General features: G+C 37.9%; 1 protein-coding gene across 9 annotated transcripts in view; it reads left to right on the top strand.

Moving 5' to 3' along the window:
• Positions 1–12,604, top strand: part of ADGRV1 (adhesion G protein-coupled receptor V1) — a 289,328-nt gene that overhangs the window by 207,165 nt on the left and 69,559 nt on the right. For all 9 annotated transcript variants that reach the window (XM_066988535.1, XM_066988534.1, XM_066988533.1 and 6 more), the window contains one exon: positions 3,121–3,299. In XM_066988535.1, the coding sequence (XP_066844636.1) occupies positions 3,121–3,299 (179 nt within the window). The remainder of the gene's footprint in view (positions 1–3,120; positions 3,300–12,604) is intronic.

Raw genomic sequence — 12,604 nt, 5'->3', positions numbered from 1 at the left:
GAAAGCAATCTCAGTTGCATGGCCGAGAACAATATTCTCTGGGTAGTCAGAAATAGCAGAACCAACAATCCCTGAGCATAATGGCATAGATTGGTTGAAGGATTCGCTGTCTGGAAACACTCGGTTTGAAGCACAGCCTAGTCACAATTACAGAGACACGTAATTTGAACATTTCTTCACTCATGTTTCACGTTTCACTGCACAGCTAACATCCATCCATTTCTTTTGAGAACAGGGAATGTTTATTAGAATAAGGTGACAAATAAAATCTTGAATTCAAGTTCTCAATTTCGTGTAAAAGTAAAGAAGTGCATTGTAAGAGAAGAGCCAGTAAGTTCGAAAAATATTTTCACAAACTCTGTGTGGATTCTTTCCCCAAATATTCATCTGTTCAATATTTTATTCCTATGAATGTCCAGTAATGGAATTAATATTTTTTTTTCTGTGCTAAGTTACACAGGAAAGTTACAATTATTCAGTAGGTTTTTCCTGTGTTCTTTCAAGGAAAACAAAATTTGCCTTTGTTCACATAGCACCAGTCACCAAATGACAATAACAAACGTCATAATAATTACTATATTATTAATATAACTGCATACACCAGGCATACAAAATGTCAGTCTTTAGGGGAGCATTCAAAAATGCTTACTAAACTAATAATTGTTTTTGAAAACAAGTTGTTAGCAAATGTAATGTGCTTTTTGATCCATGATAGAAAGTATTGTATGCTCATGCTATATAAATCACAGAACAACACCTATAATAAAAATTAACTGCTGAGACTTGCATAAGCAATCCACAAAGCAGTAATTAAGTACTTGATTGTAAAAATTCAGCCTGCCTGAACAACATGTTAGACAACCTGTTGGCTGAAGGGAATCTGCAAAATTTCACAAACACAAATATTTGTTTTTCTTTGCGATTTTCTTGTCTCTGAGTATGGGATTCACCTATCCTAGCAATAGACAGCTGCAAGTTAAGCACATAAATCAACATTATTACATGAAACATTATAAATCAACATTATTATATTCCTGTATTATATGAAATTCAGTGGAGAGGTATGAATATGATTGGGTAAGGATCACTGGGTGCCTGAAGAAGTCTGTCCTCTCTGCTCTGAATATTAAGAGACCCTCAAGGCACAACTTTGAGTTAGATGCGCTTTAGCTAGAAAAAGGTAAAAGTAATCCTTTATTTATCACATATAGAAGGCTAAGAAATAATTTTATAACAAGCACAGCTGTAGCTGGTATAGTTTGTAGCTTAAATTGGTTTGAAGTAGAGGGGCTGAAGAAATGTTTTGCAAAACATTCTGATCATGGATGATTTGGGTCTTTATTAGAAAACAGTAACAAATGTGCATAACAAAAAACATACCACATTGGAAAATGTTTCTTCTATTAACTTACGACAAACACAAAAATCCAAGTAAAACTCTGAATATTTTGTTCTACTTGAGTGGTTTCCGTACTTATGTGATCAGTTATTTCAAGAGATGTTAGCTATTCCACTTTTTCATTTTGATTCATACATGTTTTTAAGTTCTTGTTTATGCTTGATGAGGAGTTGATCATAAGAAGATGCAGAATATTGTAAAGACGCATATGAGTTTACATTCATTCATTCATTCATTCATTATTTATTTATTTCCCCTCAAACCTTTATACTAATAGTGCACAGAGTCACAGAACCACCGAAGTTGCAGGAATATTTTGAAATTCTCTGGTCCAAACCCCTGCTCATGCAGTCTGCTAAAGCAGGTTGCCCAGGACCATGTCCAGGAAGCTTTTGAGTATCTCCAGAGAAGGAGGCTCCACAATATTTTTAGGCAACTTGGGCAACTCTTTGACCACCGTCACACAGTAAAAAAGTATTTTCTTGTATTCAGATGGAATTTCGTGTATGTGAATTTGTGCTCATTGCCTGTTGTCCTGCCACCAGGCACCACTGAGAAGAGTCTGGTTCCTTCTTCATCAGTTTCTCCCTTCAGGTATTTACAGACATTGATGAGATTCCCCTGAGCCTCTTCTTCTCTGGTCAGAGCAGTCCTAGCTCTCTCAGCCTCTCCTCATAGGAGAGGTGCTTCTTTCCAGTTCTTTGATCATTGTGGTTGGACTCTCTCCAGTACTTCCAGGTCTATCTTGTACTGGGAATGCAGATCTGGACCCGGCACTCCAGATGTGGCCTGTTTTCATTATTCTCCCCTTCCTATTCATTTACACTACCAGTCTATCCAACCTCCAAATCTGTATATATTATTACTTGAGAAACTCTGTCTTCCTCAGTCCAATCCTCTGTACAGACTAGTCGAGTATTTCATGTTTAGAGCAGCAAGAAAGGCAAGTAGGCTGTCAGGCTGTCTCTTCCATCTCGGGTAAAGAAGAACAGAAACAGTGATCAAAGGAGACAAAAACTTGTGAGTTTCTTCTAATGAAACTGCTATCATTTTCTTTCCGAAAAGTAGAATGGAACAAAGTCAGCATATCACGTGGGCAGAAATAAACTTTATTAACTATCAGATCAACTATTTTTGGTCTCAGCATAATCGCATGCACAAAGGCTTTGTGTCTTTCTCCTGGCTAATAATTCTCTTTCTGTTGTCTGATCAGGGCCTGTGATGTGAATGCCTCCATTGCTGTGCCTGTTACATTAAAATTTTGGTTGCAATGGTATTCCTACATTCATACCACATGTTGAAACGTTGAAGGAGGATAGTGCTTTTCCTACAAAAAGTCATATACAACTGAAAAATAGCATAAAAATCTTTTAATACAGATCAGATTTAGCAATATTATAACACATTGTGGAAATCCAAGAAGAAAGCTAATGTTTGCACAGTGAAAATAGTGTTTTCTTCTAGAGCGTCCCTTCCTCTCTAATAGTCTAATTGCAAGTCTAACAATTACATAATTAAGTGTAGTTTTTTATAATCAGTCTCTTTTGGTTACTGAAGAGAAGAAAATGAAAGTGAAATATGTTGAAAAATGTTTATGTTGGGACATATATTGGACATATGCTGGGACAGAAGTACACTGTATGACATTCAGAGTGATTTAGTCTTTGGGATAGCTAATCATCTACTAAGTCTACTGATCAGTATTCTGCATTATTTTTCAGGCTGTTAATTTCTGGTACGTCCTGGTGATGAACGATGAACACACAGAGAGGCGCTATCTGCTTTACTTCCTTTTGAGCTGGGGGCTTCCAGCTTTTATTGTGATCCTGCTTTTGATTATTCTGAGAGGAATCTATCATCACAGCACAGCCCAGATTTATGGCCTGGTCTACAGTGATCTGTAAGTTTCCCTTCAAATATCCATGAGTTACCTATTGAACTTTTATGGTTATTTTTAATTTGCTTGCATGTAGACATGTCACCCGTATACAGTGCTGCACCTTCCATACAATTCCAGTTTCTCCACAGTTTCATCCTGAGCATTGGTGGAGCCAGCTTGGGCTCATCTGCCTTGTGGGTACATTATTTATTATTTTCTGAGGTGATGCAGTTCCACGGTGAAGGATAGAAATAGCCACTGCTGTAGAAGTGAGCAGAAGAGTGTGTTTTTCTTCCATTTCATTTCCGTGATTTAAAAAGCAAAAACAAACCCAAAGAAACCTTCAACCCTCTTGACTTAGATTATTAAAAATATTCTCTGCTAAGCAATGTTACTATATTAACATGTCAGATATATTTCCTGAAGTGTTTCTTTTGGAATATTGAACATGTTCTATTCCAAACTGTTCTCAACCTAAACATTGCTGTAATGCCAATAATTAACACAGCCCTTTCAAAGCTATATATAACCACAGAAAACTGTGCTAATTAACAAAATACATCTTCATAGAACTTGAGATATTTAAGTGGAAAGATACACAGATAAACATCTGTGTTATTTTTTTATCCTCTCTACCTCTTTTACCGTGGCGCCTTTTCTGGCAAAGTTAATCAATGATAATAGCTATTCTAGGATATGAGGCTATTATGCTTGCTTACTTTGTGCCTTAATTACATGCTTCTTGCACAGCAGAAAAGTAAACACACAGCTTCTATTTAAATTAATATAAGAACATACAAGTTCTTTTTATGAAAACTTCTTATGGGGGTGCTTGCAGAACAGGCCCAAAACAGGAGAACATCCATCTGTCTTCCATAAAGGAGTAGGATACCACGTGCATCATTCCATTACAACTCAGAAAAATTCAGTGCACTTTTTTTCCCCTCTTTTTTTTTTTTTTTTTCCTGGAGAAAGGGAATTACTGTGTTTACTGTGAATAGATATTGGAATTCAGTATATTTGTGTTTGTATATGCATTTATAAATACTACTTGCATGAACGTATATATTATTTGTACAAGTGCTTATCCCTGCAAGATATCCCTGATTTATATCATTTATATCATTTTATATAAATGAGCTATACTAGTAATGGAAGCTGTCTAGCCAGGCTAGCCAAGGTTTGCTGCCACATTAAGAGACACCAGCTCTCGACCTGGGAGAGTATCCAAGGTCCACAATAGCACACCATTTCTAATGTTCATGCTACATGAGCGAGTGCTGCATCAACTATGTACCATGCAATACGTGCAGATGTGTCTCCACAGAACATGGTGAACAATATAGTATTATACATTTCTCCACGGTAAAATGCTTCTCTGTGCGTAGTAGACACAAGAAATGTGTTTAATCAAGTCTTCTGATTGCAATCAGACAGTGGGCTAATGGTATCATTATGCAATGAAACACAGTTTTACAGGGTTTTTTTTTTGTTTGTTTTTTTGTCTCATTTTTTCAAAAACATGGAAAAATCCCTAGTTGTGATAAAAATATTAACTAGTGGAAAATTACTAATTCCAACTCACACTCCCAAATTAAATATAAAACTTTTCCTGCATCTTATTAAAGTGGGCAAATGCCAGAAATCATGCTAAGCTAAGTGAGTGTGCAGTTCATTCCAGCTCAGTCATTATGAACACTGTAAGGAGATAACTGCAAGGATTTTCATAAATAGCATCAGTGTTAAATCCTAACTTGAAGAGCACTTGAAAAGTTTCTCATAATTATACAGAGAGGACTTTCAAAGCCAGAATATAGGAAAGAGGATTGAACCACACCACTTAGTTTGTTTTCTCTGAACCAGGATGTAGTAGTCTGGAAAAAGTAACAAAGAGATTTCCAAAGTCAAGGTCATTGCAAAATAACTTCAGAATCAGCCTGAGAAATAGTTTGAGAATAATGGTTTGCTACTAAGAATCTCATTTCACATAAGAGTTGGAAGACAGGTTAAAGTAATAAAAGTGCTGAAGCCTGTTTTCATAGCTCTCCCTAAGTGATCGCTCCTTCAGGAAACTCATTTTTGCATTACAGTGGCGTCTAACTGACTGTTTTGTTCCTAACCAGAATGCCATGGGCACAATTAATAGCTGAAATTAAAAGCTGAAACTTATGCTGAAAGAACGTCTTTATATGCTTGCACTGAATAAAAAGATGATTTGAGCTGTTAGATTTTTTACTTCAAAAGAAGTGTTACCCTTTAGATATGACAAATTTTACACAAAATATATATTTTGTACAATATGTTGTAACACCCATAACATGTTACTGTGTAAAACCAACAGACTGTCATCATGATAACAGTAGTATAGAGACGGTGATTATCTTCATAATTGCCTGATTTTATATGTGGTATGAACACTGCAGTCTTTGGCATTACGAGAAATGTTATGGTACTGGTAAATTTTTCCATATCATGATGCACCAAGTAGCATGATGTTTTTGGACAGTAGTTCAGTGACGCATGAAGAAAGGGCTCTTGTATTCCTCCCTTTGCTAATTACCCTGTTGCTCAGCTGTTACCATCTCATTGCCATTTTGCAAGGGTTTACCTAGAGCAGAGTCTGCAGTGCAGACCAGTGTTGTGGACACCGAGATCTTCTCTGCTCAGCTTCTGGTACCTGGAGCCCATGCTTTTGCCCCAACTCTTCCTTGTCCCACTCCAAAGGTGCTGGCAGTCGAAGATCTCTGTCCAGCAGTGCTCTGCCCCAATGCACTGGAAGGAGGTTTGTGCTCTGAGACCTACTGGAGCTGAGCAGTGCCAGGTCACAGGCTGCTTCTGTGCGGTATAAGTGAACTCAGTACATTTTGTATTTGTACGTGGGATTGAAGAATTACAGCAAAATTACTCAGGAAATAGTTGGCAAAAATTAAGAATTGGTTATGAAATTGTGGAGAGGTGAAAGGCAGTTTGAATAGGACTGAAGAGGTTGCTGATGAGAGGGATATTGACATAAGTCAAATGAAATGAAATGGCTCTGGACTGAGATGGCTGCTTGCCTCTGGTGGGTTTGAATGGTGGGAAAGCAGTCTATCTGCATATCTGTAATGAAAAATGTGGAGGTTCTAGGAATTTTTGATGCAACATGTTTACTAAGGAAAGTAATAAGATTTGATCCCTTCAAAAAAATATGCATTGGTTCTCATGTCTTCTTTTAGAAAGAATAATAAGTTATTTCACATCCGGGTGTCTATAACTGCCCCTCTGCATAACTTCTTTGTGTAATAACCATTTGCTCAATCACATCATTGCACTTCAAATTCTCTGTGGGCAGTTGACTTGTCTTTGAACACAAGAGAAATGTGGGAGAAGGGGTCTACATATGCATTTACCATCTATCCTGTTTTTTACTTTTTAAGTTCTCGTTGAAGGCTTGCATCATGGTTTCTCAATGTTTGGAAATGAAATCTCTAATGTAAAATTTCAAGTATATTGTCTACTTTGGTCTCTAGTAACTGTATTCTAAGAATATATCAATGCTTAAGAATTGCTTTGATGGCTGAGACATTAATGTTTTTTAGTGATAAGAGGAAGACTATTGAGAAAGATGTCAGATCATTTTGGCTGGCTAGTAACTGAAATTGGAATTAAGCTCTGAACTAGGTGGTTTAATATCTCTCTATAAAAAGTACATCATCCTTCTATATCTTTGAGTCTTCATGTTGTACATGTAATTTTTCAATCCCTGCTTGAATTTTCTGCAATCTCTGTCTAAAATATTTTCCAATGACATAAATTACCACTCAAGTACACGCTGTTCTAAAAAGTATTTCCTTTTGCCATTTCTTATTACATTGGAGTTCACTGTGACTTTGTGTTATGACACAAGGACAGAACTCAAATAACCTTTTCTATTCCATTAAAAAAAATATTTTACTCATTTGCTACTTGATTTTAAAGGTTATAAACCAAAACCAAAATCTGTTTCTGCACTGGGATTTTTAATGCCCTTACACCTTCATCACCCTTCTTCTTCTTTCAAATATATTTTTTTTCTTATGGAATAAGAAAAACTCAAACCAGTAAAAATGTGTCATTCCCTGTTAAGTAAGGAATTAGGAGCAGATGAAATAATAAAACATTTTGTCGCTTTATACCATTGTCCTGTCAGACAGCTATCTTCTCTGAAGTGTATGCACACAGATGTTACACTTGGGCTGCCAAAGTGTGTGTAAATTCCTCCTCTGTCTATAGTTTGGCTTTATAAATTAAAAAAAAAAAGAATAAATTCAAAGCAAAACTGAAGTCAATATGTTCCTCTCATGTCTATTTTCCCCTAGGAATCTGTACCTAGGTGTGTGCTAGATCCACACCTATGCCCGTGACGAGCGAGTTCCCTCCTCTCCATATGCAGATGAGTTCACAAAAAGTCAAAAGTTCAGCTTTAAGTCAAATTCCAAAGCTCAGTGTGAAACGTCAGAAAGCTCAAAATTTGCCGTTGTCCTGGTACATGCTGCTAGCCCGTCATGGCCTTACTTCTAGAACAGCTGTTAGCTAAGGTTCTCAATGTGGGCTTAATTTTAACAACATGTTTAATCTGAGTAGTTTATTTCTGATAGCCCTCATAAAGTACAAAGACACAGTTCACCTGGTATGGTGGGAAACATATGGAAGCAAACTGAAATTATAGACATAGGCAAAGAGAGGCAGAACATGCAATGGAGAGGTAGAGAAAGAAATCTGAAGAATTACATAAAATCTAGCTTCCAATTTCATCCCAGTCTCACTGGTGGTTACTCTGAAGAAAAATGTCAGTTGTATTTGCTTTGTATGTGTCTTTGATTGCTTCACGGGGGATTTACCAGCTGTAGACAGTTCTAGAAACAATGCAGGTACAGTTATAAAACCTCAAACTGACAAATGACTTGAGGCTAGCAACAACTCGGTCATCTTTTACGTAAGAAGCTGGGTTTGGGTTCATGACACCTTATAACTCTGTTACACTTAAAAAAACAAAGAAACAAGAAGAGGACTTCTGATACGGGCATACTACCAATAGGTGGCTTTCTGTTCTCTCATATAACCCTGAAACTTAATTGTCTACACTGCAGAGACATACAAATTTCAAACCCCTTTGAAGTCAGTGGAACCTCACACGTTTACAGGGCTCTGCCTTTACTCAACAGTTTTTTGAGAACAGAGGCCAGAATTACTTAATTATCTGTATCAGTTTTTGTTCACAGATCAGTGTAAATGTTAATTATGTCACATTCATTGGACTTGTTCCCAAGAAATCTTCCAGAGGTATAACATGCTAGAAAAATATGCACCACTTTTAAATTGGCAAGAATCACACATTAGTGGAGTTCGAACTTTTGATGCACTTGGGTGGTTAGAGGTCTTACCTACAATAACATTAAAGTATGTTTTCATAAATGTAAGAAGTACTCTTGTGCATAACTGTGTTGCAGCCTTAAGGTTTGAATCTGACTAAACCTTCTGCTTAAAACTCCCCAAAGGCCTGTTTTTATTACAGTATAAACTAAAACAAGTAGCACTTGAAATGGAGAAAACTGGAAGTAATTAGACATGATAGAATAGAAATTTAAAATATTGTAAACAAATATCTCCCTGCCCATGTCCTTGTGAAAACTGGTTGAGCTGCTTTCCGAGCACACTTTTAGTCAAGCTTTAGTCTATTTTTTTGACTTGAACCAAACAGTATAGTTTCCTTTGGTTCCCAAGATGTGTTTTTTTTCATTCATTTCTGACATTTGGGTGCCTGTTCCTTGCACTCTTATGAGCTCTTTTCCCTCTGCCAATCCCTTCAGTTTCTGGAGTTGTCTCTTTTTTTTTTTTTTTTAGCAAGATCTATATTCTCAAGGCAAGAATGATCGCCCCTTTACATCAGGAGGTTCTACCTAATTCATTCATTTTCCTCTTTAAAACCTTTAAAATTATAGAAGCAACTTGTATTTGGTTTCAGTGATAGCGATGATAGCACCTAGCCGCAGAAAAAGGCTAAGCTAAATGTTCTCACAAATGTATCTTCTCTGTATTGTATAATCTGCCATGATATCTATGAGAAATAACGGGAAAAGATTGTCTAGCAAAATTCCTTTTTAGAAAAAAAACAAACTCTACTATCTTCTGTGCAGAATAGGACTAGGCAGAATTTTTTCCAGCTAAGTCACTGAATCTGTGTCTGCAGCCACATACAGGGACGGGGGAACACAAGACTACAGAGAATTGGAAATTATGAACTTTTTTCTGTGACTAAGAGAGTAACTCTTCCTGTTACTCACACTGCTGTTTCTCTGAATCAAGATCTTGACTGAGGCACAGGGTACATACTAATGTCTAGGAGCCACAGCCAACATTGTTTGGAAAAGATACTTCACTAAAAATGAGCTCCAGTACCGGGCGTATGTGTCCTCCTGCAGGAATGGGTCAAGGGCACTTTCTTATCTTCAGAAGAGGGAGTCAAACCTGAACTTCAAACAAAACGAGTGGCACAGATGCTTTCTGCATGCTCAGTTCTTTGGGTGAGTCATGCACTGTTGGGTTGTAGCCCAAATTAGTGATAAAACAGACGCCTGAAGACAACTAATGTTCTGAGATATTGTCTTAATTATTGGTTTGTTTAACATCAGTATGTGAAGCACTGGGCAGTGCACAAAAACACTGTACATTTATTTCTGGAGACACTCTCCTGTGGTAAAGCACTTCGTTAGGGAGCATAGCGAAGGCTTGAAAGAAGCACAAAGCTGTGAATGATTATGCCCTGCTTGTAGATGTGGTGTTATGCAAAGTGCATAAAAGTTGCAAGTGGTGAGAAATATTTACTTAAAAGTATTACCAAGGCTGGAAGCTTGAGTGGCAAGGCCCATCAAAGATGTATTTAGTTTTAACTCATAGGGATAGGTGGAGGAGTGAGGGGCAGCCTAGGCTCAGGCCTCGACTTGAACAAAAAAGTAAGATTTAATAGCTCATAATGCCTCCTGTTAGTACCTACCCATTGAGGTTCACTTGTTTTGGTGCTGTTTTAAGGATAAAATCTTCCTGAAGCACCTTTCCAGACGCTAATCTTCATGGAGTTTTCTCCCAAAGGCTGCAGCCCCCAGAACTGCCTGCACTTACAAGGAGGACCCTGTAAACATCAATTATTTGTTACGGCTGAAGTCGTACCTTCTCTCTAACCTAATGCATGCCAGGCTGGTGCACCGATGTTTAACCCAGGCAGCCAAAGAGCTGGAAGCCTTGCTGAGCCTCACCAAGGTGCATTGACCTTGCATTGCTGGCACGTGGCCTGGGCACAGGTCCCTGGCTTACCAGCTGTTCCCTGAAACGGAGCTCTGCTTTCTTAATCCCAGGCACTAGTGCCACTCCCAGTAAAAGGAATTTGTTAGCTCGAGTGAGTTAATTTCTGGCCAAGTATTTGGATGAAGTCTCTTATTATTGCTTCAAAAGTGCTGAATGCAGTCCTAATTCTTAAGAACAAAATATTTGAAACACAAGACTTTTACACGCAGGAATAAGCCAACAGCTAGGAAAAGAATTCAGTGTTTTCAGCTGAACTGTCAGAAGTGCTAAAAGAGGTTTGTATGATGAATGGATGTGTAATTCCCAACCCCTAGTGCCTGTTCCTTGTTTTATATTCCATACGGACTTGGAAGTGTCTCCCTGCGTGGTCCTCTCCCTGCAGGTTGTGCGTCCTGCTGTCCCAGCTACTTCTATTTCCCCTTCCTTTCTGCCCAGTTCACTGGCAAAGCATCCAGGATCTTTTACAAACCTCTGCTGCTAGAGCTCAGTGTAGAATGGTGCGTTGGCATCCAGATGCGAAGCCAAATGCTGCAGGAGCTACTCAGCTGAAGCAGTGGGGCAAAAAAACATGTATTTTTCATGGGCTGAGATCTCACCATTCACTGTTTGCCCTTCTTGGCAGGGTAAATTAGACCATGCTGAGCTGTGTGCTACTGTATGAGAAATATGAGAAATATTTCTAATGAACCAGAGCTGCTGGGTTTGTGTCTTCATTGCACCACAACAGAGACATTCCCATATATATATATGGGATATATGTGTATGATATATGTGTGATATACGTGTATGGGATATATGAGTATGTGTGTGTATATATATATGTATATATATGTACAGTATATATGTATATATGTATATATATGCACACATACTGGGTAAACTACCTTACTTGCCTGACCTATAGGAACAGTTAAAAAAGCACGAAATCTATCCTTTTTGTGCACTTCTGTTTTCTTTTATTAACCCTCACCCTCCATTATTTCCAATGAAGCTGCCTAGGGTGCTGCCAACTGCTATGGATTATCTAAAAATAATTCATAAATGAGCTGTCTTTAATTACCTTTTTATTTATCTCTCATTACAAGCATATGTTTTCGGTGGAGGAAGATAGTTTGGGGGGAGGGGGAGTGCAAGGGGCTGAGTGCTTTTTATATCTTGGCAAATATTTACTGTTAATGTTAAGCAAATGTTAGCACGTCAAAAAGAAGGGTAATTGCAGTGTTGTGCTTTTAAAGCCCTACAATACAGGAGAAATTGCAGCTGATTTTAGCAATGGAATTTTGAAAAAAGAGTAGAAATAAATATTTGTTATTTCTCGGTGGCAAAATTCTCAACCACTGTTAAGAGTCTGACAAATCAACATCATTTTAGAGGATTGTGAGGACAGGTTGATGTAGGTGAAAGCTGCATCCAGAGGTGGCCGTGGGGCCTGATCCTTCACACAGCACTTTTGTACCTGAGCAAAACTCCAGAGACTTCTCTGAAGCCTGCGTCCACTATGACGAAGGTAACACAGAGTGGTCACAGGATGAAGACTTGTATCCCTGCTGCTGATGACAGCCTTTAAAAGCTTGATCTTTCCTTTCAGGTTGTGTGAGAAATTAACAATATAGTCCCTCCTACTTTATGGTCTTTATTTAGCAGGATACCGCCTACTGCTACTAAAAAAGCTTGTTCTTGGTTTATCTGTTTTCCAACAGTTTAGAAAACCCTTCATCTGATAGGCTAGAATACAACAGGAAATGCTAAGAAAAGCAATTCTGAGATCAATACCAGCATCTGGCTGGGACTACTTCGTTGACACTGACATGTTTTTTATAATAAGTAAATACATCTAGCCTCTTCTGTTTGATCTTCCTGAAAGCAGTAGAGAAAATTAGTATTTTTCTTGAACTTTACCACAGCACCATTCTGCAGCAGCAGGCCAATTTTTTGCTCACATTTTAGTTGCTCGAAGTGCGTGGACATGAACTGTACTTGGTGCAGTGAGCTGTAATTTGGGAATG

Source organism: Anser cygnoides, chromosome Z, assembly GCF_040182565.1.
Source record: "Anser cygnoides isolate HZ-2024a breed goose chromosome Z, Taihu_goose_T2T_genome, whole genome shotgun sequence".
In the NCBI taxonomy this organism is placed as follows: Eukaryota; Metazoa; Chordata; class Aves; order Anseriformes; family Anatidae; genus Anser; species Anser cygnoides.
This window is presented reverse-complemented; position numbering and strand designations above follow the sequence as displayed.